The sequence below is a fragment of the Anser brachyrhynchus genome (assembly GCF_964034855.1).
Source record: "Anser brachyrhynchus genome assembly, chromosome: Z".
In the NCBI taxonomy this organism is placed as follows: domain Eukaryota; kingdom Metazoa; phylum Chordata; class Aves; order Anseriformes; family Anatidae; genus Anser; species Anser brachyrhynchus.
This window is the reverse complement of record NC_137697.1, coordinates 15,651,246-15,676,486: the sequence shown is the minus strand read 5'-3', so window position 1 is coordinate 15,676,486 and position 25,241 is coordinate 15,651,246. Positions and strand designations below refer to the sequence as shown.

General features: G+C 39.4%; 2 protein-coding genes across 2 annotated transcripts in view; one reads left to right on the top strand and one right to left on the bottom strand.

The window, feature by feature from the left end:
- The window catches only part of RAB3C (RAB3C, member RAS oncogene family), a 143,054-nt gene extending 122,921 nt beyond the window's left edge, over positions 1-20,133 (bottom strand). Inside the window, exons 1-2 of the mRNA XM_080573442.1 lie at positions 20,013-20,133; positions 9,906-10,133 (exon numbers count right to left, since the gene is read on the bottom strand). Of these exons, the coding sequence (XP_080429568.1) occupies positions 9,906-10,133; positions 20,013-20,036 (252 nt within the window). The 5' untranslated portion in view covers positions 20,037-20,133. The remainder of the gene's footprint in view (positions 1-9,905; positions 10,134-20,012) is intronic.
- Positions 20,134-20,207: 74 nt separating this feature from the next.
- The window catches only part of LOC308185139 (uncharacterized protein), a 49,206-nt gene continuing 44,172 nt past the window's right edge, over positions 20,208-25,241 (top strand). Inside the window, exon 1 of the mRNA XM_080572902.1 lies at positions 20,208-24,883. Within this exon, the coding sequence (XP_080429028.1) occupies positions 20,279-20,755 (477 nt within the window). The 5' untranslated portion in view covers positions 20,208-20,278 and the 3' untranslated portion in view covers positions 20,756-24,883. The remainder of the gene's footprint in view (positions 24,884-25,241) is intronic.

The window sequence follows — 25,241 nt, the reverse complement described above, 5'->3', positions numbered from 1 at the left end:
CTTCTTATAACATGCACTTAAGGTTACTTACAGAATATAATGCAAATTGGACGGTGTTAAATAAAAATGAGTTGCTTTCATGTGACCCCCCATCCTCCCTCAGTCACTTGTGCCCCTGTCAACCCAGAATAATTTCAGAATGACTTCGAGCTAATCTAACACATTACAGGGAAGCAGCTTGCACTGAGCAGCAGGAGAAGGCAAAAGTGAGCTTTAAATACTGTTTCTACGCTCCCCTTTTCATGCTATTTACATTATGGCTCCCATCCAAGGCTTTGGTCCTCTGATTTCAAAGAGACAACTGCACAGCAAGAGTACAACACTTTGCCATAATCTAACATGAATCTTATTAAAATGCAGTGAAGAGCCTATATAGGCTTCCCTTTTCTCTGCAGATTCACTGCAGCTGTACAGATGTCCTAAATGTATCATTAAAATGGTTCACAGAAGTTGGCAGCACAGTTGATTTCACTTTAAGAAATGATGTCAACATTAATTTCTTTTTAGAAACAGATTTATTCTTGTTTCATAAAATGATAACCTTAAGAAGTATAACTTCCATCTCACAGTTTGAAGTATACTGTCATACTTCACTGGATTTTATTAAGCTTGAACAATTAAAATAGCTTATTTGTTTTTTTCAACGTTAGCCTAAGATTATTGTTCTTGCTTCAGTCCCCTATCACAGTAAAATCTTTCCATCCCCTTTTCCTTTCCATCCTGACTCTTCACTTCAAGAAAAATCAAAAATCTTACTATTCAGGTATACATATTCATTCATCCTCTTTTTCCCTGTCTCATTACCAGTTTTTAAGAAGCTAGTGTAGCATCTCTGTGATGCTTGAACACATGTAAGTGCTGCTTCATGACAGTTCCTCCACTGGTACAAAGTTCCCTATGCAGGAAAGGCTGGGGACTTTCAGATCATGATGTGGAGGGCAAAAGAAGCTGAAATAAATGTTACCAGAACTGCCTGGTCACAGGTTAGGGATAGCTGTGATTATTTTAAGTCTGGCAGGACAACTATTTGTTGGAGTACATGATGGCAGGATGCATTTCCCTGGAGTTCTATGAAAAAAATCTGTGTAAGACACACTATAGCAAGGTGTTCCAGGACATGTCTTAAACTAACTCTGTTTCTCCTAAATTATCCCCATGGAAATTTCCACTTAAACAGTGAGATGAGTCTTACTTAGAATTTTAATTACGCTTAACACCACCTTCTCTTTCCAATTAATCTTTGAAGACAGATGTATCCTTCTCCTGACAACAGAAGCCTTTGTCAGAGAATATTTAAAGTCCAGCTATGGTATATATATAGCACCAAGATGGCCACAGAGACCTGATTTCTATGCTGCGAGTAGAGCTATGCAGCAAAATTGTTGAAGTAGGCAATAGAGGGTTTTTCTAAAGCACAGACCTCTATAAAAGAGAAAAATCTTTTTAGTAACATTTTAGTAACATAAGGCTTTTCAAAAACCATTGCAGTACTGCGGAAAATAGTGAAATTTAATGCTAGTTACAGGATTGACATTTACCTTGTTTCCTCTCCAAATTATCTGAAGCCATGAATTTGCAGCCTCTTTGGTGAATGTAAGAGCAAGTGCATTGAATCAGGCAACAGGGCTCTCTAGCCCTGTAACCTGCCAGTGGCCAAAAGCAGTTGGCTAGGAAGGAACATGGGGCAAGTACACACAGCATTTCTCCAAGTATCTGTGGCTCAGATATTTTGACATAGGTACCGTTAAGCATATGGCTATGAAACAGTTTTGAATCTAAAATAATTTGGGTATCAAAGCATGTTAAAAATATGCAAAAGTATTAATAGTGCCAGAATTTCAGGTAGTTTTAGTAGTTAGGAGAAGCAAAGTGGACACATTAATTAGAAACCAATCTAAGACGGCTGAGCTCATTTCATATAGATCAAGGGAACATTCATCTGACAGAAACAGATATCAATCAGTTCTGACGTGGATCTAAATCACAGGCCTGAGGCTGATGGGCTCTGAACATGGTTGCCATTCCCAGAGCCACATGATTCCTTAGCAGCACAACTTTCATTGGGAAACAGAAAAACATCTGGTCCAACTCAAAGGCAATCAGAAGTCTCAGTATGCATTTACCTACGCAGAGGGATTCACAGACTAGGAGTAAAAGCAGCAGAAAGGGAGGAGATGAAAACAATTAAAAAATAACCACGTTGTTTATAGCTTAGCAGTAACAACAACATTATGACTTCATGTAGCATTCAAGCAACCGAGGGGCTTTATATGCCTTGACATGATATACATTGTATCAGATTTCTTAGTTGTAAAGATAAGAATACATCTTTCAATCCATTAACTCAAGCTGCTGTTGCAACAACAAAAATATTAAGGATACTTAAAAGTCACAACAAAATAGCAGTTTTAGCTGTGAAAGCCACAACCCATGAAACCCAGGGTGTCTGAATAGGGACAGCACAATCCTTTTTCTGATCTGTTTTTAAAACAGACATTTGAAACCTTCAAGATATGTGTTTTTTACAGCAAGGAAAAAAAAAAGTAAAAAAAAAAAGTAATGTCACACAGATATCTGAATAGCCAATGCGGTATATTTTAAATAAAAACACATCACTTTTTAAAATGTCATTGCTGATGAGTGTGATCAGTTTCAGTGCTCTTTGAAGCCCATCTGAACTAAGTATGCCTTTTACTTTATCAAGACCTTCTCTGGCACTGGAGATTGGACCCTGGCTCTATACAAGAAATAGTTCAAGTAGTTTTACAAGATGTAGATTTTATGTCTTGTATCTATATTTTACACCCAGAATTGGTCCCAAGGCACCATTTCTTGGACAAAGTCTTACAGAGTTCGGTTTTGTATTTTACTTTGTCTTTGCCGCAGTGAAGGACTGCAGTGTCACATCTGTTACCACTTTTGCAAGGAACTAATACAAGATATCATATTTACTATCTTTAACTTTCTGAATTTTTACTACATTTACGGTGCTTTCTCTGATAAACTCTTGGCCCCATTCTCACTCAGACTCTTAGTTCCTTTCTCTCACGTTATCATATGAGTAAGCAATTGTAGTCAAACTTTAAACAGCAACACAGACAGTATCTTTTCAATCTCTGCTTATATTTGCTTTTGCTGTGATGATCTTAAACTATATATATACTTTAAGTTATAAATTAAAGTTATATATAAATTATATAAATTACTTGCATCTGCTAAGTTTAGAGAAGTCAAGCTCTTCTGTCTGCTTTTTAGGTAAGCAGTTTTCTTTTCCTGACAAATATCTGCTTTTGCTATTTCCCATTCCCAGTTGTTCATTCCCACTTGACTGGCTGCCTGTAAGCTATTTGACCATATTTATTTTTTTTTTGGTTATTTACCTAAAACAATGTAAGCCTAATCTGACTTGGATCCTCAGGCACAGCTTTAACATAAACAGAACAGGTACAATGAAGAAAATACAGAATAAACAGGGAAAAGTAAAGAGAGCACTAAAAATCCTTGAATTAATGAAAACATGTAACTGAGGTTCCCAAAGTACGTAAGGATGAACTCCTTACTGAGATCTGGACACACTGGTTCTGTCTGTACTATAACTGTACACAGCTTTCCTTGGCTGTATAAATCCATAGCATCTGCTGTTGAAAACCCCAGGTGTTTAAGAGCCACTACAACAACAACAACAACAGGAAAAATAATTATTAATGAATAACAACACTTCATAGAAATAAAGTGTACCAAATATGACTTGCACAGAAATGGAAGTGTTCTTGATGGAGACATAGGAAGCACTGAATGAAAGAATGAAACAATACAGCACAACGAAAAAAAAAAAAAAAAAGGATCCTACTGTGAAACTTTCAGTTAAATAGTTTTCATGGCTCTTCAAAGATATGTATAGTCTAGAAAGGAGAAAAGTAGATTAAGGAGAGGAAGGGGAATATTTTAGGATAACAATATCCAACCACAGCTTGCATAACATTCAGTTGTCAGCAGGCAGCTTAAACCACAACAAAAGCTGCTCTGCACTTCAGCTTGTTTCAGCTAACAGGGGAGGCCCAGAAAGAGTTTGCCTTCTGCCATCACAGCCATGCTCCTGATTAGCCACCTTTGCCCAGGAATGGTTCCTTGGGAGCCCTTTAACAGACTAGCATTTGTGAGCACTTTGTATCACTTATCCCTGCAGACAGGTCAGCCTAACTGAAGGCTGGCTAGAGCTGCTGCCCTTTTTAGGCTACACCTAGAGCAGCAAATTAGCTTGTGCCAGGGAGCATTGCTAGGCTGTGGAATCTGTCTATACCGTGAAACTGTCAGCATGTTTTCTGCCATGGTTTTGGCCCAGGTTTGCTAGCACTCTGCCAAACAGTTCCTGGGCAAGGCTTAGAAGTTAGCCAAGGCCAGAGACCATTCCCAAGACAAAGTCTGGATGGAGCCATCCTCTTTCAGGGACTAAAGAGTTTAAACGTGTGAACAAAAGCTATTCCATGCCAGCTGGACTCAATGACAAAGGACAGCCTCAGTATGTTTAATTTACTAGTTCAGATGAATCCAGAGAAATCCCAACCCCCTGCAGTTCTCAGCCTTCTACATTGCTGTCTTCAAATCACTTGCTGCCTGGTATATGACTGGATACACATTTAATTTTTGTTCTGAGAGGACAAAAATCTCATTTTCAATATAGTTTTACTATCCTTACATAAAAAGGCTGTGTATTTTAAGCAGCAGCAAAACCGTCACCAGCAAAACTGGGAACAGAATCATGAAATAAACTGTGGTGGAGTTGTCAGAACAATTAAAAATACTCAGATGAGAAAAAAAGTCAGGCTCTGGAAATTCCTGTGATGAAACATTTGTTACATTCACTATCCTCTATTTCCACACCCTATTCTCAACTCCATAACAGACTTTTGTAGTTTCAGCTTTCAACACCTTTCTTCTGAACCAATGCATTCAGTGACTGTTGCACTGACACTATAGCCTTAGTTAATGTTACAAGGATATTTCTGGAATATTGCACTGCCTCCACACTTGCAAGTTAGCACAGGATTCCCCTGAAGTACTCCAATATCAGTGCAATTTTCATTCATACTCCTGTTTCCACAGACCCTCTGACACACAAAATACATTATTCTCATTTTAACTGAACCTCTTTTCATTGCTAGAGCACTGCCAGGGAGCTTGTTGTACAAAAATAATAAGTTGCTTTATGTTCATTGACTTTTTTTTTGAACTACTAGAGTTTTAATTATTGAATGATGAAGTTGGATTTCCTCATTCAGGTTATAAAAGCTAGTCCTCGCCTAGTCCCTAAGACCTATGACAATTTATAGAATTGATGTGACAATTGAGGTGAAGGCAGAAACACTTGGGGTATCTAATGAAACTGTCACACACAATTCTAGGAAGGGTATGCTGACACAAGCAGCTCTCATACCAACTTCTGTAGGAGGAGATCTTTTAATTGCGTGATCATTGTATCTAGTCCCCGGGAAAAGCCATCTAAGCAGCAAGAAGTAATGAAGTATTCTTGTTTGATATTTGCACTGAACTGCTGCAGTCGGATCAAACTATATAAACATGCTGTATGAATGTAGTTAGAAAGTATAATAAACAGCTTAAAGAGGGAAAACTTGATGCTTGATTCCTCAAACAAAATTTATACTGAAATCAGTTAAAAATCACTGACAGTTCTGCCCAAGTAAATTTTAAACAGCAATTGAAGATGTGGCATGGATGCATTGTCAGTTAAACAAATGGAGTGATCTGTCTTCATTATTTTCTATTTTCTAAGAATAAAACTTTTTTTTCCTATTCAAATATTTTGACAAATTATATTGCCCAAATTTGCCTATGTTTTCTCTATAACCTTGTGCATTCCGTTATTTTTACTGAACAGTCTATAGTGTTTATAAAAGTAATGTAAACCTTTAGGGCATCCGAGTTGTGTGGTAAATTGTACAGTAAATGCAGTGATAGATTTATAACGTTAAACTTTTTTAATTTTTATTTATTTATTTATTTATTTTCCAATGTGCACCTCTTTGAGCTTCCATTCATTTTCTTCATAGTGTATGTTTGTAAGTGTAGGTATTGACAAGCCTTTTCTTTTTCATTCAACACAACTTGAAAACTAAAAGTTTGAAAACGAAAGAATCTGATAGACTTCCAGTCCATCTCTTTCATATTAGTAGTTGCAACCAAGTGGAGAAAAAAATATATTACTGTTTATTACTTGACACTGTAAAATAGCCTAGAGTCCTCTCATGGACTTTTACTCTATGCACATATGTGGTACACACAAACAAAATTCCTGTGGAAAATTTCTTACAGTTTCTGTTGAGAAATCAATACCTTTTTAGGTAAAATGCATCTTTTATGGATTTCTCTCCTTAACAGTGTAAAAATCCTGTTAATATTCTGTCTTTGTAATGTTCATATCAGTGTGTGCACATTTATAACATGCTGTGAAACAAAATTTCAGGGCCAGCTTATGACAGTAATAAGTAATGTGCTATCACTAACGAATATAACACTTGAACTCTAAACCTCTCCCAGTTCCAGTAAGAAATATCATGGGAAGAAGGTGTTTGGTTTAGAAGGCAAAAAACCTTACAGAGCTCCCAGCAGGCTCTTTCTGACCATACCACAAAGCAATAAAGATAAGTACTAGAGAGAGCCACATCCTCCCTGACTTTAAAAATAAAGGAAGACAATTCAATTCAGGTTCTTTGAATCCAAGAATAGGGCACTATTGCCTCAAAGCAAGAAAAAATCTCAAACAAATAAATAACCTGCAAGGCATCTCATTATGTAAGACAGCACCTACCTCAACCTGTTAACCCTTGCTAGTTCATCTGTAATAATCGAACAGTGAAATTATTAAGAAATAATGACTCTGTTTCCTTGAGTGTCCATGCTGTCAAACAAACTTTTACCTTTCACTGAAAAGCCTATTAGAATCTTATTCTGAGAAAATTGGTACTCCAAGCTCCAGAAGAATGCACACAAAAGATATTGCTGAAATGCATGTGAAACATGAAGTTTAAATGTCTACCCGAATAGAGTATGTGTAAAATTGTGACTGGAAACACATTGGATCATCTGTGTCTCTAGACAGGGAATTTTAGTGACTTTAACAGCATCGCGATTTATACATTTCTGCATTTTACTGCCACACAAAGATAGCAGAACAGCAGCATTGAGTGTATTTCCTCACCACAGTATCTGGTAAAATGTTTCAGTTCTGATCTCATCATTCAGAACATGATTTAAACTTGCACTTCATTTTGAGTTTCTTCTGACTATTCAAACCTGTGATATTTTTTTCAGAATGTTTTATTTCACATTTACTGAACATTGTTTATCACATTATGTCACTAAATACTTTGGCACTGATTCTGAAGGAAACATTATTAGCTCATGCATGTTTCTATTCAGAATTAACATTAAATCAAGCTCACATTCATTTATTTTTATATTTATGTAATATAAATGGTCTTTCGCAAATGCAGTTTGAAATGGAAATGGATATTGCATAACAATTCATTTTAGAAAATTATTTGCAAAATCAAAGAAAAATAATAAAGTTTAATATAGAGAGGTGTTACATATACAGATATCGTATAGTAAGAATGATATGGCTGTTGATACAACTTACAAGATGGGGTGATAGTGCTCTATTTCAGATTTTGTGCACTGGAATAGATCACTGAGACACTTAACCGATTTTATTTAAGGACCCAAGGGTGCAACAGTCAATAGATTTACTCTAGAAAGCATAACTGCAACACAATATTCTAATACTTAATATTTCATCTAAAAAGTACGAACAGCAATAGTGAGCTGTTATAATTTCGATTTATTTGGCAATCACAAGGCTTTTTAAGAATTGGCATTAAAATTGCAATGGGAAAAACAAAAGTAAAAACAAAACAAAACAAAAACAAACAAACAAACACAAAACCAAGAAGCAGTTTTGGCTGGAGTAAAAAGCTTTAGAATGAAAGTAAGACCTGAAGTCTTGTTCCCTTAACCCTAAGTCCTGAGAGGTGTCTTCATGAAGGTCCTTCCCATACCCTGAGCCTCTGCTCCCTCCTCCCTGTGGGACACAGAAACCTTTTATTTGTTTCATACATTTCACTTGCAACCTTTTTTCAGGCAAGGATTCTCCTGTATGCAGAACACTCTCGGAGCAGTTCAGATGGTGTTGCTGCCATATGAAGACTATCCAAATGTCCATTTGACTAGAACTGGAACTTTATTCCAGCTGGCAAGAATACAGCTGCTACATCCTCCCTATGCCGTGGATAGTCCTGGACACATTTAGATTAATGGACTGCTTCGAGCCAAGCACATATTGGTAGTCTGGCATGGAGAGACATTATGGGAAATATACTTGTGTCAAAGCAATCACATTAAAATAACATCATAAACTGACATCGCTGCTTTTGCTAGAAGACACATGAACAATAAAATCTACCATAGAGGCTACTTGGTAATTAAAAGAAGAACTCTGGAAGGACTATAATGCGAACACAATTTTATTGTTCCATTATCAAAAAATAATAATGTAATGTCAATGTGAATTATCGTGTGCTCACCAACATTAAAGTGCTACAATGAAACAAGCATGTTATTGGAGTGAAAACATGCACATGATACACAGTTAACTACTGTGCAGCACTACCTATTATGCTCTTGACAACAGCAAGTATCTGAGCTTAAAAAGGTAGAGAAGTTGAAAGGTAAAGAGTCTGAGTTCCAGTACCTAGAGGGCACAGAACAACAAATCATTCGAGATAACAAGGACTATAGCCTACCTAAGATGATACGAATGAGATACAGCCTAGGAAACTAGGAAATTCACCTTTGTTTTTACCTTACTGATCACAGTCTTCTCATAAGAAATGAGATTGCTGGGAACCTGTGCCATGTTAAAAAGAAATTCACTTTATCTGTCATTTAAAATGTGTCAGTTTACATGTAGTCCTGTTTGATCCGACGTTTCACCAGATCTATTGGCCGCCCATCATTAAATACATTTTTAAATAACTTGTATTCATGCACAGAGAATCTTAGTTAATTAGGCTGTTACCTTAAAAAAGAAACATTGCTCAAAATCTTCACGTACCCAAGGAAGATGGCACAAACCTCAAATTTTAACTCCAGGTCCCACATTGTTAAAAGCTCTGCTATCAATCCCTCTAGCTGAGCATCACCATCACCCAAGAATGAGGAGATATGATATAGCTGCTACATAAAGACCTTTTTGGCTATTCTTTCCTGTTGCGAAACATTTGCAGAAAAGAACACCTATTCTCTGGCATCACAACTCTCCCAGTTTGGCATTTTTCTACCATACATGAGGTGTAGGCAAAGGACATGAGTTTTTGTACATCTGGACAATACAGCTGTTATACTCTCACCTTCCACGTTTGCTTCCTCAGCAGAAGGAAGAGGTTTCAGGTGATCAGGATGACAAAGGTAGATGACAGAAAAAAAATATGCCTTCTGTTGTACGTCCACTATCATTTCTCCTAAATGAATGTTTATGTTTGGCGGGGAAAAAGATCCTAATTGGTACTTCAAAATAATCTTTATTAATATGAATCACTTTCAGTAAACTATATATTGCACAGTAGTTTATACCTGGCTGCACAGATTATCAATATATGTCATTCTGTGCTATTTCTTTATGGAGTTTATTTCAGAATATATACTCTGCTGTACTTGGAATACCTTAAAAATACTGTCTACGTTCTAGTATTCTAGACAGCAAAATGATGCAGGAAAGAATTTATTTTTCATTATTCTGCCATATATGTATATACAGGTTATGACATTCAGTGGAAACCCACAGTAGCTTAAATGCTATCAAACTTATAGAACTATTATCCTTGGCTTACCCAAATCTGTAGCTTAATTCTTTTTTCATTTTTGAAAACCGTTTTTACTTTGAAATCGATCCCGACTGTGCTTACAAATGCAGAAGTAAAGGAGTCATCAGCATATCGGAACAAAAAGGAGGTTTTCCCAACACTGCTGTTGCCAATGATGAGCAGTTTGAACATGTAATCAAAGTTCTGGTCAGATGTATCTTTCTGGCCATATCTGGAATCTTGAGCAGATGCCATCTGTAATTCAAAATAAAAAGAAATAATTTACTGTCCCTTGAATCACATAAAACTGGAAACATTTAGATTTTATTGGAATTTTTGGTAACAGACATATAGGAACTCAAGGATTTCACAGAGGTTTAAGTCATTTTTATGATTCTTGTAATCATGATAATAGTTGCAGTTGCAAAAGAGGATGTATCAAAGGTAAACATCACCAGTGACCAGTACTGGAAAAAAAAATCCTTTTTAAAATCTAGGACAGTTCTTGAGTATATGGTTAAAAAGATCTACATTCAGAAAATGTGATGAATGAAATAAATGGTGAAAATATAGACAAAGATACTTTTCTTCATGTGTACAAGGAAGAAATAAGAGATCACTGGTGGGTTTTGAAATAGGAGGCATAGTAACAAGCAAAAACTTAATCTGTTTCATATCTGATACAATTCTTGAACAATTCATTTTACTGTAAATATGCTACAGTCCTTTGTAATATCTACAGCCTTTTGTATAGAGTATAGCCTACGGCATTTGTTATTAGTAGCTTTCAGTTAACATACCATCAAATACTGAGTTGAGACCTTGAAAATAAGGTCTTCATATTTTTCAGTTCCTGAATCATACACAGTTTTGGAATTTGCAATGTTGATGCAAGACAATCATAAATGACAATTGGCAATGTTTTCAAATTTAAGTCCTTAAAATAAGGCTTCTAATCCATATAAAGCATCTGAATAACACAGATTACAAAAACTGAATACTGCTAAATATCAATCTTATTTTGCTTGGAGACTTCAAAGATCACAGGCTCCATTTATAAATAGTATGCCTTTAGCTTTCAGGAGGGTTGCATAGGTTAACTTGAAAACTCAACCACTATTTTACTTGGAAAGCTCAAAAAGCAGATGGCAAAAGTAACAATCTCAGAACTAGGTAGTGTTTCATCTCATACACTTTCTAAGAAAAATCTGAAGCATTTTTGGGGTCTTGCAGGATGTTAAATTCTTGCAGTTTGGCAATACTAAGGGCAATACATTTACACACTGATTTCATACACAAAGACTAACAGCATAGACTACCATAAAGATTTTTGGAAAAGCAGCCCATGTCCAAGCTTTCTAAGGCAGATATTGCAGAGTACATTTGGGCAGTCTGAGAGGACACCTGGAACCTGGACCTTGCAGAAGGATGAGGGTTGTAACCCACCTTCTCCGCAGTATTTCAATTACTGCATAAATTTTGAGTCAATTCTGCTGTCTCATAGTACAGTATGCCAGCTTCTTTGGGCTATTGAAGAGGCATATTAGAAGTGGGGACAAAAATATCTGAAGAAGACAATGGAAGCAGCAAGCTTTTGACAGCAGATTTGGTATAAGATTTATATTTCATAAATAATGCAGTAGTTAATGTTTGATTTTTATTTGGTTGTGACTAAAGTTCTTGACTAAACGTGGTCTTGGGTAGCTCTGTTTCCATCCTGAGTGTTTGCATTGTCTTTAATATTTATTCACTTCTTTCACAGACATGCAACAAAGAAGGTTTTAGAACAACAACAAAGAAAAAAAAACTAAATATTCCAGGTGTATGCATCAGTAATATTTCAACCTTTTCATTTCTGTAGTGAAAGACAGAAAAAAAATCTTGTTCACCTTCACTATTCTCCCTTATCCTAAAACCGTTTGGTGATATTTGTTCGGAACATATGAAAAAGAAAATCAAAATATGTTTAAGCTAGTCTAATCACAACGGGCTATAAAGTAGTAAAGAACAGAGCACTGATATTACATACAACTTCCAACAACAAGTCAATAAAATCTGGCAGATCAAAGACTGTGCAGTGCCTGGGGATGCCAGGATAGCCTTCACACTTTTGCCAACAGCCTGTTCTGCTGCCCTGCTGGCTCCCCTCTGTAATGCGGTAGCTGAGACCATAGTTACCACTTCTAGCAAGAAGAATGATTTTGTTTCTTGGTTTTATCTCCCAGGAAGTCTTCCATGTAATTTCTTCAGCTTGCTTAAGGTTTACAAAGAGAGATTTTAGCTTGCTAGCCCCAGTCTCCTGTGCCTTATATTTCATCACTAGGTACTTTAATGCCTCACACTTTGGAAACAGTATGATTCAGTGAGCAGAGGAATCTGGAGACCTGGATGCTAATAATAGTCCCACTAAAGATTGTACATTATGTAGCCTTCTTGAGTAAGAAGATGTTTCCTGTTGATGCTTTTAAACACAGTCCTTCCCCACAAAGAAATTCAGTGCTCCTCTAAATTAATGTGTTTATTTGCATTACCCACGTGATAGTCTTCTTAAAAGTTCTTTAAAAATTATAAAAAAATAAAAAGCAACATCTTTTCTATGCCTTGAACTTATGGATTCATTATCTACAGTACCAAAGGCAGAATTATGGGCAAGTTGAACATGGAATTGCAGCCAACTTTTATTTCAGATATAGGAATATTTCTGCCTATTATAAGATGCAGAAGGCACACAAAAGGCATCAGAAAGGACTAGTTTTTCCACCTTCCATCTGGAAAAACAGGAGAGGACTAGTAAGTTACTGATAATAATTCAAATTATTCAGACACTAACTTCAGTATAGAGAGGCAGTCTCCTGAGAACAGCAGTAGTGATCCTTTCCTGTGTCCAAAACCCAGGTGAGTTTTAGAGAAGTGCTAGTACCTGCACCAGCCTGAAGAGACATCAAACTCAGCACTGGTGCTAACACTTTGCCATTACTTCCCAAAGCTCATTTATTTTATAGAAAGCACGTAGACAGATTCTTCAGAGTACAATTCACATCACCTGCATCAGGCACCCACTCTAAATAAAACCCTAGAGGAGGTTTTTTTTTTCTATTTTTCTCGAAGGGAAACCTAGATCCTTGGTCTTCTTGGGCTTTGTAAATACCCCTGCAGTGCTTCTTCTTCTCAAATGCAAGCTGCTGACTTCAAGTATGGAGTGTATTGTAGCCATTTCCAGATGTATTAACATGTCAGTTCACTCCTAACAGGACTTGTGTAGGCATTTATGTACTATGTAAGCATTTGGCAAAGAAATGTGAAAAAGCTGATGCTGATGTTATGTTACTCCTTTGGAAACAATGTTGGAAACCAGTAGCAGGATTGCCATACTCAGGCCTGTTAATTAAATAGTACATACATTGACAGAAACCAAATAAACACGCCAACCTCACTAATGTTCTGTTTCCAAGAAAGCAAAAACCTTAGCTTTATTTTGACAAACTTCTCATCTCGAATAATAAAATGGCTATATTAAACAAGTATCACTTTCAGCAAAACACAGTGAGTTATCTCTTCAGTTAAAATTTGTCCTTATTTAGTAAAATCAAAGAGAAAGAGGGCTATTTCCATTAGCACGTTGCACAACCATTTTTCTTTAGAATGAGTCCCTACTCAAATCTCTACAGCCAACATGATATTAGCACCAAAGGCAGCCTCAGGCCACCTCCTAGTGGACTCAGGAAAGACCTAAGAGTCCATGGGGAACACTAAGCCCAAGACAGAGGTCAGAAAACCTAGAGGTCAGAAAACCTATAGTCAGGAGCTATCACATGCCTGCTCCTTACCAAAACCAGGGAGAAGGTAAGTCCCCAGTTTGAATACGGCCAAAGAACAAAAAAGGATGGCTTTGTGTGCTTCTCCACTTACAACTGTATTGGGTATTGGTAATGGAGAGCTGTAGTGGGGGTCCCTGTAAGCAAAGCCCAACAGCTGCTCCACATCAGTTGAGAGCCAGCTCCAGGTGTCTCCAAAAGGGACCCGCTGCTGGCTAGAGAAGAGCCAGTAAGCAATGCTGGTTGCTCCTCTGTGAGGGCATATTTAAGAAGGGGGGGGAGGGGGGGGTGGGAAATACTACTGGGGAACAGCATCTGGGAGAGAGAGGAGTGAGAAGCAGCCCTGCAGACCCCCAGGTCAGTGCAGCAGGAGGGCAGGAGGTGCTCCAGGCAGGCAGCAGCAGTTCCCCTGCGGCCTGTGGAGAGGCCCCTGGTGGAGCAGGCTGTCCCCCTGCAGCCCACGGGTCCCACACGGAGCAGATCTCCACGCTGCAGCCCGTGGAGGAGCCCCCGGTGGAGCAGGTGGATGTGGCCTGGAGGAGGCTGCGGCCCATGGAGAGCCCCCGCAGGAGCAGGCCCCGGGCCGGAGCTGCAGCCCGTGGAGAGGAGCCCACGCAGGAGCAGGGGGTCTGGGGGGAGCTGCCGCCCGTGGGGGACCCGTGCTGGAGCAGTTTGCTCCTGGGGGATGGACCCCGTGGTACGGAGCCGTGTGGGAGCAGTTCTTGAAGAGCTGCTGCCTGTGGGCAGCCCCTGCAGGTTCAGTTCGGGAAGGACGGCATCCCGTGGGAGGGACCCCGCGTGGAGCAGGGGCACAGAGGGACCGTGAGGCAGCAGCGGAGAGGAAGCCTCAGGGACTGACCGCAGCCCCCACTGCCCGTTCCCCTGCACAGGTCGGGGGGAGGAGGGAGAAGAGGGTGGATGGAGAGAAGGTGTTTTTAGTTTGCTTTTAGTTTCTCACTGCTCTGTTCTGGTAGCAATAGATAATAAAATACATTAATCTCCCTACTGTGAGCCTGTTTTGCCCATGACGGTAACTGGTGAGCAATCTCCCTGTCCTTATCTCAACCCTTGAGTCCTTTCCAGGGTATTTTCTTCCCCTTGTCCATAGGGAGAGGGAGTAAGAGAGCAGTTGTGGTGGAGTTCGGCTGCTCAGATGGGTGAAACCACCACAACAGCACAACTTTAAGCTCCTTAAATTAATATCAATTATTGGCATAGACAATTTTAATCATCAAGTAGAGTTCTCTTTACCAGGCCCAGGTAGTTTTCAAGTCTCACGTTCAGCTGCTTCCCTGATCCCAAAAGAACAGATTAAAACAGGGCAGGGCTGAGAAAAAAAAAATCGAAAAAAGCCTTCATGATAATAATGAAACACTTGGCTATGTTTCTCTTTATGGCCTTAGAGGACCTTTTCCTTTGACAGAATTAATTTGAACAGCTTTTTCACTTAAGCAGGGCAATTTGCCATGACCTCCCTGGCCTGCACATCACTTCAATTTTAACTTATATACGCGCTCCACTCTGGATGTCTATGCAGAATTAATTGCCCCTGGAAAAGAGGATGCCAGAAGAAAAGCTGGGATTGAAAGCACTAAGGTTCATTCCTTTGTGTCTTCCACAACTACTTTTTCTTCTTTTAAAAATAATAATAACCAGCATATCTTAGAGGAAAAGATCAATAGGAATTCTAGGGAAAATGTTTTATTTCTATCTAATTCTCAGAAAGCCTTGCAGATCACCCTCAACATCTAATTTTTAACTGGCCAATTAATAAGTCTTAACAGAGTTCAGTGGACAAAGCACCAATCAGTTATTTGGAATCACGGATAGCTAGCCATCTGTGGAGCACAGCTTGTCAGCCAATGTACTTGGCAGCATCAGGAGAAGCTTATCTGCTGCAAGGTATCGTGAGGTTATATTCACGAATATTTGTAAGCATAGCATACCTAATCTGAAAGGTGTAACTAGAAATGCAAGGCTTTATTATAAGTGACATAATACAATTCCAAGTTAGGGAATATTGGGAGAATATACAGGGAGGTGAGAGTCTAAAACATTCTGGAAAAGCTCTACTTACTTCATATCAGCATGAATGTGGCCACAGTGCTGGCAGCTGCCCAGAACAGCAGAATGCAGTGTACAATAAAGAATGGTTCTGGCAAAGCTCTAGCACATGAATTCTGGTGATCTACTTGTGGTGAACTAAGGCATTACTCAGCCATCTTCCATTACTCAGCCATCCTTCCTTAGCCTAAGTTTACCATCTTCAAGAAAAGGATTGCTTGAGAAAGATATTTCCAATTTCCACTTGCACAAAATACCCTTCTTCAAATACTGGCAAAAACAGAAATAAAGTCCTAGGTGTGTTAGTCTAACACAGGATGTCAAGAAGCCACCAAAATAGTACAGCTCTGAAAAGAATAAATACAAGATGCATCAGGCAAGGTATTCCAGTCAAAACAAATGGTGATTTACAGGGAGTAAGAAAGAGAATGAGGAGAGTAGATGACTACAGCCCTCTGCCATTAGCCTTATCAAGTACAGCACTTTGGGCCATGAGATGTAACAGAGACTGTGCATTTTCTAAATCGGTAGAGCAGCTGCATCAGGCCAAAAGAAGAAGAGAAATACTAATGCTCCTGTCTAACGCATTAGTGAGATGCCATTAGTAACAATTGTCATCAAACGTGTTTATGAAAGCTGACTTTAAACAGGAAAATATAGAAAAGGGTTACTGGGAAGACCAAATGAATGAAGACCTTAGACTATGAGTGAAATCTATACTAAAAAAAAAAAAAAAAAAAAAAAAGTAAGTAAAGTGTGAGCTGGTTTCTCTAGATAGTAACCTGGAGTAAACATTTGGGGATGAGAACTATTCAGATGGATGTGGCCTGGAGCAGACACTGAACATTGAGGTGAAATGTATATAAACTAGTCCTGTGTGTCTTTGAGTTGGAGAGTAGAAAGTATCTAACCTGAAAAGGAGTAAGCTTCAACAGTACGCCTCCAAGTAGGGTTAGTGACAGGAAGAGGACTACTGACTCCAAATGCAGCTTGATCAGTTAACAAAAGGGTGTATACAGCTTGCTCTGTGGACTCAGTGGCTTGGTATAGGCCAGTGCTTCTAGTCTGAACCAAGAATAATCTAATAATTTTGCTAAGTGATAGGAGATGAATTGCCTTGATAAATTCTGCATCTAATAGCTCTGATTTGTCTTTTTTCATCATATTTTATAACCTCTTAAATGTCTGGAAATGCCCTTTTTGCTTGCTGTTGCTCTTCGCCATTGAGTTTGGACGTATCTGTTATCAACCATTTTTGTCTGGGCATGACCATACCCAGTGACAACTGGATACAGAAAAATCAGAAGAAAATGTTCTCATTTATTTCCTTGGCAAAGCATCAGAAATTCTTATATTGTCTTTACAGATTATTTATCATTCCCTACTATTCCCTCACCTCTGTGACATTAGTAACCTGTGAAATTATTTGCCCCAGCAAGTGAAAGAGAGGGTCTGTAGAGTTCTGGAATTATCTACAAACTGCCACCAGTAATGCCCATATGCTGTAATAAATGCTAAGAACAGGTTACCCAACTCATGTTCCAACTTTTTGATTTTTGCAAAGTGCAAGAATTTGGAAAATGTGCATGGTACAAGCAGAAAAAGAGTGAAGCTTGAAGAGAGTGAATCGATGTGTGAATAACAGAGAATTTCCCATTGAATTTTCATTTTTCAGAGTACTGTCAAGGCCCTAGGGGAAACTACTGAGAGATGCACAGACATTTCAAGTAATTCAGACCAGTTATTAAAAGAACACACAGAAACCATACACACATCTGTGTTTCACAGAAAGAAAAATAAATAAATAAAACAAGTTCACTGCTTTTGACTTAAAACAAAGCCCTCTCCGTGGCCATGAGTACTATTCAGATTTACAACTTTCTTTTGAAAACATGACTAGAAATGAAAAGAAGTCACAAACTCTGACCCAAATCCAGTAATATCTGGCAGTTGACAATAGCCAATTTTTGCATTGGTTAACTTCCTCTCTGAAAGAATTGTTTAAGCTGCCTTTCTGGTAGTTTTTGGCCTTTCTTGTCCACATAGAAAGGCCATGAGCTTGAGATTCAAACAAAGAATTCATAAGCATAGGAAGACTGCCACTGCACGGGCCCTTTTTCTTATCCTTCTAAAACATTTTAACTTCTTAGTTTTCTTTTTAATTACTGATTGACGGAAATGGAAAAAATAATGCTTACACATTCCTCTGACTTGTTTTCATTGTGATCAAAAGATAGATACTTGATCACTCGTTCTGTTGTTCTACAATTCAGAGAGATGTTAGCTCTAGAACAGACTGTTCCATAAAGCTGTAGTGTACAAACAAGCAACTACACTTGTTTCATGTAATAGGAAATCAGATAGCTAAAAGAAAGAAATCAGGCAATTAGTTCTGCCAGTTCTAAACCACATTTGAACAAGGACCAACCATACTGGCCCAATGTGGGAAAAAAGAGAAGATGGTTAGGAAGAGGACCCCAAAATACAATATTGTTTTGTTTGAATCTTTAATAAGAAAAATATGCAAATACAAAGGGAATGGTGCAAGGAGAAGAAAAAAATCCAGAAATTACAAAAGGAAATCAAACCTCAGCTAGCAGCATTTTCACGTCTTGGAAAAATCCAGATTTTTTTATTATAATTTTGGATCCAATATGTTAAAAAATGGACACTGCTTGGCTGTATCACCAGTTGTGAAAAAGTGGAATTTATAGTTTTTGTGTTTTTAAAGCTCTTTGCTGTCTCTTTTTATACTAAGGCTCTGCCTTCTGCTGTCTTTTATTCAATTACATTAAACAATAATTCCATTTGTACTGACAATCAGATATAAAAAACAAGCAGCAGTTTTCTTATCAGAAAAAATATATATCAAGTACATATATTTTTCTAACTAGACATTGCTTTCCTCAGATTTTATTTTAATGTACCATCATCTTGTTTCCACAAGTACGTAACAGTGCCAGTTGATTCAACACCTGTCAAATGTCAAATGCAAGTGACCAATCTGTATTTTTCATCCTTTACTAGCAAAATCTGCTTTTTATGAAAGGCTCTGCAAAGCCAATACACGCTAAACATGACTTTAATATCTCAATAAGCATGTGTAAATAAAAGGCAAATGCTACACAAATATTCCCAACACATGCATGTAGCATGCAGAACTAGGCATTTAAAAAGCACCCTAATTATTGCTGTTCTTCAACCAGAAAACTGAAAGACATTTTTACTGAAGAGTGGCTATTTCTAGTGCACCGCTTTGGTTGAAAGGTTTCAGCATGTGACATCCAAGCAATTGCTCTGCAAAAGATTTATGAGATGATCATTCTCTGTCCAAAGTCACAGAAACCCAACGCCACATCTGTGTAACTTAAGATTTCAGACGTCTTTTTGAGCATGCATATTGAAGAGGTTGCAGATCCTCCCTTCAAGCTGATATTCTATTACTGCCGGAGCAGATATCCAGCATGAAAAATATTAGCTAACAGGGCTGCAGTTCATAACTTAAATCACTGCCGACTGCAAAAGTGCTCTTTGCATTGTACAAAAACAGCGGGATTGATTGTTACCAATCCACCAGCAACACAACTGATCTTCTGTTAAAAAACAGTCATGTGTTCGAGCAAGTAGCCCGAGGCCCCCAGAGCCCCTGCAAGACATTATGAAAGGGGCCCTAAGAAATAGCTGGCGCACAGTTGGCCACGCAGTGTAAACTGTTTTGAAACAACTACCCAGAAACTGCCCAAAGCCGCACGCAGTGTTACTGGTGCCCGTACACGATTTGTTTCTCTCGTGCTACGGGGCACTATGCTTTCCCATATGCGAAATGGTTGAAAAGGGGCCACCTCTTCGCTGCTCCCAGCCCTCGCACCGAGCCACCTTCTCCCGGTGCAGGTGGATAACTGCTCCTGGAGCAAACTGGCGGAGGGGACACCTCGCCGACGTCCCGCACGGCCAGACAGGATCCCGTAACGCCCCATCCCCAAAAACTGGCACCCACGCCAGGAGCCGCCACCAAAGTCGAGGGGCGCGAAGAACGTCGGCGGGGCCCCATGTGCTCACCCCTCCGAGACCCGACACCCACACGTGGACGCTGGTGGTGTGCGAGGCCCCGCTGCCCTCCTTCGCCCCCGGCACAGCGGGACGGGGGTCGCAGCGAGCCCCCCGCCCCACGGCGTGCTGCCGGCTCCCCCGGCCCCACGGGGGTCCCCACACGCCCCCCGGGGACCCGTGCCCGCCGCCCCCCGTCCCCACCGACCTGCACGGGCGCTTCGTGCCTCATGGCCGGGCGCGGCCACAGCTCGCCCCGCTGCCGCTGCCGCTGCCGCCCGCCGCCCGCCGCCCGCCCGGGCTCTGCCGGCGAGCCCGCCCCGCGATCAGCACCGGAGCTGTCCCCGCTCCTCCCTCCGCACCGCCCCTACCGTCCCGCTCCCCCGGCACCCCTCCGGGAAATGTAGTCCCAGCCGCACCGCTCCCCAGCGCCCGCCGCCGGCATGCCGGAGGCGAAGGACTGCAACTCCCGCCATGCTCCGCGCTGAGGCGGAGAGCAGGGAGGGAGCCCCGGAGCGGCTGCCGGGGGAGGCTCGGCCGGGCGGGCACCGCTCCCGTGCCGTGCGGCAGGGGGCGAACCTGCGGCCGGCGCCGACCCGCTGCCGCCTGCTCCGGGCCTCGACGCTGCGGCCCCTGCCTCGGGCAAGGCGGGTGTCCCTGCGTGTAGCGACCGCAGGCGGTGCGGTGTGGGGCAGGATCAGCCCCGGGGCTCCTCCGTTTTCTGCTCTGCGTTCACCCGTTGTCTTTCTCGGCTTTGGTTTGCGCAGGGCTTTGAGGAACGGTCACGCCGCCGTGACATCGCAGCGGCCCCGCTTTGAGATGGCGGCCGTGCTTCGGCATGGTGGCATGTGCTTCTCAGGGGGTACCGTGGTCGTCCCAGACCTCGCCAAAAAAGCAACGCGCCTTCTGCATCTGCCCCCAGACTTGTCTTTGTTGTCCAAGATGTTTTAAGCATCTTTCTCAGCTTTTTTTTTTTTTTTTCCATATCCCTATCCTCTACTGCCAAGTCCATAGTTATCATGAGCCCAATTGTATAGGCCCCATACCGGTAGGAAAGTGTGTGATCAGTTTGGTATTCGGATTTACGATTTGGTTTGTTCCCAGCTGCTGAAGCAGTGAAGATGAAACACAGGTGTGACCAGCGAATGGAAGCAGTTTGGGATGTTTGCCGCAGGTTGGATGCCACCAGGACAGAGAAGAAGGCGGGTGGGGTGTCCAAGGCGGTGTGGAAGCCGGTCTGTCTAAGTGTCACCCACTGCTGTGTATGTGGTTCATGTTGCTTAAAGTAAATCACCTGTAGGAGTTGTAACATATGCAAATTGTTTGTATAAAGATAGGAGTACAGACTAACGTATATATCAGACATTTTATTTTCATAAAATGAAAGTAATTCATGAAAAATTAAATTACTTTTTTTTTTTTACATAAAATGAAAAGTAATTTCATTTTATCATTGCAGGTTTTTAATTTCATTGACAGATATCTAAAGCTACTTCATTATAACATGAAAAGAGGAATTAAGTGGTGATATGATGTTTTAGGTCTTTTTTCCAAAACTATGATGTATTCTGTTATGCATGTTTTCATCTGAGTCTTCTGTCCTGTGCAAAACACTTCATGTTTCTCTTTCTGTCACTGTGGGCATGAAAACATAATGAATTTGCTCAATGCTTACATTTTAAACCTCTGTGTGTGTGCATGCATGAATGTGTTACAGGCTGGATTTTTTATGTGTGTGTTTTATTGTCTCTATTGATTTTAGGTGAATACATACCAAAAAAAAAAAATATTGGATAGCAACCCATTTCCCTGTGAAAACAGAGCATGTTATATTTGTATTGTTTTTCAAAAAGTATAAATACATTATACAGTCTTGAATATCATAAACTGTAACTTTCCATAAAGCAGTTCTTATTTCGGAATGGCATTTTAAATCTTAGCTGAATAGGTATTTGAAGCAGTAGATTCAAATATTCAGAGAAGCTTTTGATTATAGAATTTAGAAAGCAGATACTCTGAATTCTAGTAAACTTTATAAGTGGATTTACTGCAGATACTGTATAAGAAATTACAAGACTTAAATGATGCTCAGTTCGTAGATGCATCCCAAGACAAAGATCTTCCACATCTTATTGTCATATTGGCATTTATCTTAGCATTGAAGTCTCCACACAATCTCTCACCTAAAATTTCTGTACAGGAAATTTATCAAGATAAAGCAGGATTATTTTTTAGGTTTTCATATGTCCTCCTTCAAAGTATTAGGTTATCTTTTTTTTTGTTTGTTTTTTTATGAAAACTAAAAAAGTTAAACAGCATCTCTACATAAACAATAGTGTTCTGTTTCTTCAATTTTTAAAAGGGATAAAAGCTTAAGATATAGTGCTGGAATTGTATTCCATATGGTTGCAGAGATTATACTTTTTTTTTTTCAATTAGTCAGGTTTTGCTTATTATTATTAACTTTGAACTCTTCTTTTTGACTTCTTCACAGACTTCTGCAGATGGCATGGGAAAGAAATGGGCCAGAATTAAATAATCTAGTCCTATACACAGCTAACATTTTCTTCCTCATCCTATACACAACTAACATTTTCTTCCTCAAACATGCCAATCCAGTGATATGCCTTGACAATATTCCTGAATACTTTGTCCACAAAGCACTGTTTTTGTGGGGCTGGAATTTCTGTTGATTACTAATCACTGTTTTACAGCATGTTAACATGGTTGGAACATGGTGTGCTTAAAGCTCTCTTTTGTGCATAATTACTGTAAGCTAGCTGTTTTCACAAGATGCTAACATACGAAGGACCCAGTTTAGTAAAATACCTAATTCTTTTAATCAGGAGTGCTGCTAATCTAAGAAAATACTGCAAAAGGAGACATTAACGACAGTTAATGTTTTTGATGACTGCTTTGATTATGCTACTTCTTTTGCACTTGCTAACACTCACAAGAGTGAATATTTTTTTCATAACAAAGGCTGTATTATGGAATATACCAAAAAAGTTATTATTTAGTAATTTAGACTATAGAATGTTCCTATAATGTTCTTATTCTTTGGGTGATGGCACATAATCGTTCAGATAACATAAGTAATCACAAAAGCTAACCTACAATTAGCATGCTGTCTGTGAGCTGGCTAGTACAATAAATCTGACTTATTTAGATGTAGAACAATGTTATTTTAGTACGTTTTTCTGTTTTCATAACAGTTGTGGTTTTTTTTTTTTTTCCCCGTAAACACTAATTTTATAGTATGCAGAAGATAAGAAGTAACTTTCAGGACTGCATACTAAATACGATACATCTTTTATTAACAATGGCATCAGGAGACAGCTGTTTTGTATCAAACTGAGTTGTTTTGGATGAGTGAATTCTGGAATGATGGACACATTGTTAACAATGCTGTGTCTCAATTCCTCACTAGAGGCCTAAGTAACTAAAGATAATATAAATGCAATACAACTTTTATTTCACAAGTTCAATTCATGCATTGGAAACAAATGTTTTCTGTGCTTTCTAAGTCTAGGCCATCCTATAAAATTAATAAGTAAGATTCAGAAGCAGAAGAAACCTATGCTAAGAGGGAGAGAAATAAGGCAAAGAGAGTTAACTAGTAATATTGTTCACCTCTCATTTTTAGATCTAAATACTTTGTGATTTAAGAAAATAAAGTTTCCTGGTAGGTACAAAATGGCAGTAATTTTAAAGTATCTGTAGATCTTGACAATGTTTTTTTTCTCATTTTCTCTTCCTTAATGTCAAACAGCTTTCTTTTTTCCCCTGACCTTTTTGAACACAGTATTTCTTTTACTCAGGCATGCTGTTTGACTTATCTTGGGGTTGAACTTTGGATGCAGAGAAAAGGAAAAAAAAGAGAGAGAGAGAGACATGGGTCTTACACAAAACAATAGATGTTGTTCACTTTGACTTAATCTATCATGTTTGCAAGTTATGCTTGCGAAATGTAAAAATTTTAGCAAAAGATCTCAGGAATGTTTCTTTCCAGTGAGGGTTTTTAACATTTAAAATCTACCTCAATTACAGATCTCAGATGCACACCAACTGTAAAAAATCTGTAGTTACACTAGAAGACAGGTAAACTAAACAGAACCTTGTCAGGTAGTATAAGATGGCAGTTGTTATATTTGCAACAGATGAACATGCTTCACCACTGTATAGATGCCTGATTTGGTGACCTTGGCAGATTCTGCAAGTCCCTAAAATCCCAATAGACAAGAGACACGTCAGGCCACATGACAGCATACTGCTGATGCATGAATTGGAGGTGCCACAGTAGGGAATGAAAAAGCGGTGGCTGAAAGAGCAGATCTGATCCTCAGCACATGAGAATTGACAGGTCAGCATTACAATGAAAGGTAAGTAAATGGTTCCTGTTAGTGAAATTTCTTTTTCTTCTGTTTGTCAGTATAGAAGGTACAATCAATCTGTTCCATGTTAAACTTTGCAGCCACTAAAACTGCAACACAGAACTGAAATGCAGCTTTTCATTCTGTGGCTAAGGGACCAGCATAAATAACTGCAGTTCTGCTGCTGATGGAAATGAGCACTGGGGTAATCTGTCTTTGCACTGCAGTTGCCATGGCTACTGGGTCACAGCACCAGATATGCTGTCACGTTTCCTGCATCCTCATGTACTGCACTCAATGGTCTTGTTGGAAAAGAGAAAAGGGAAAACTTGCACTATATTTTTCATTTTCTGTTGCATAGCACACTTCCATGTCTCCAGTAAGCTCACCCTGGTCCATGGAGATCAAACAGGAGTTTCATACAGGTAAGAGCCTTTGTCCTGGGGCTGCAGAAAGAAGCCTCTTAACCCCTGACTCCAGTCACCACCAAGTCTGAGCACTCTCAATGCTGTGCATCTGCATGCCTGGAGACATCTGCAGGTAAGGGACAAGCTGCCACTTGGAGATGAAGGTGGGAGTACTTTTAGTCTTTCAGCTCAGTCTTTGGTTCAAACTTCATAAATCTTAAAAACATCCACTGAGATGCGTCCTGAACAAGGGCTTTATGCTGAGTCTGCATACCATTTAAGAGGAACACCAAAGCAGTGTATGTACTCATCATGATGGTTAGGCTATAATATATTTATTATGTAATGTTTTTGCAACAAGCTTTCTATTCATGGCAAAATGTAATTATCCTAAGCTTTCTGTACTTCAGAAGAATGGTTCTTTTACTGTCCATGCATTCCTCCGTACCATTCGTTTCAGGATGAGTCCTAGATGAGAGTAAGCTCTTGCAAGATAAAAGAACATGCTTTTAGTTTCTATCAAGCATGGAAATTCTTAAACATAGCAAACAAAATACAGTTTTCTCAGATCCATAATGTATCACGTCACAGTTCTGGACAGTCATTAGATGACATTGATGGCTCACAAGTGACAACAGCCGGATCAATCAGGTGACC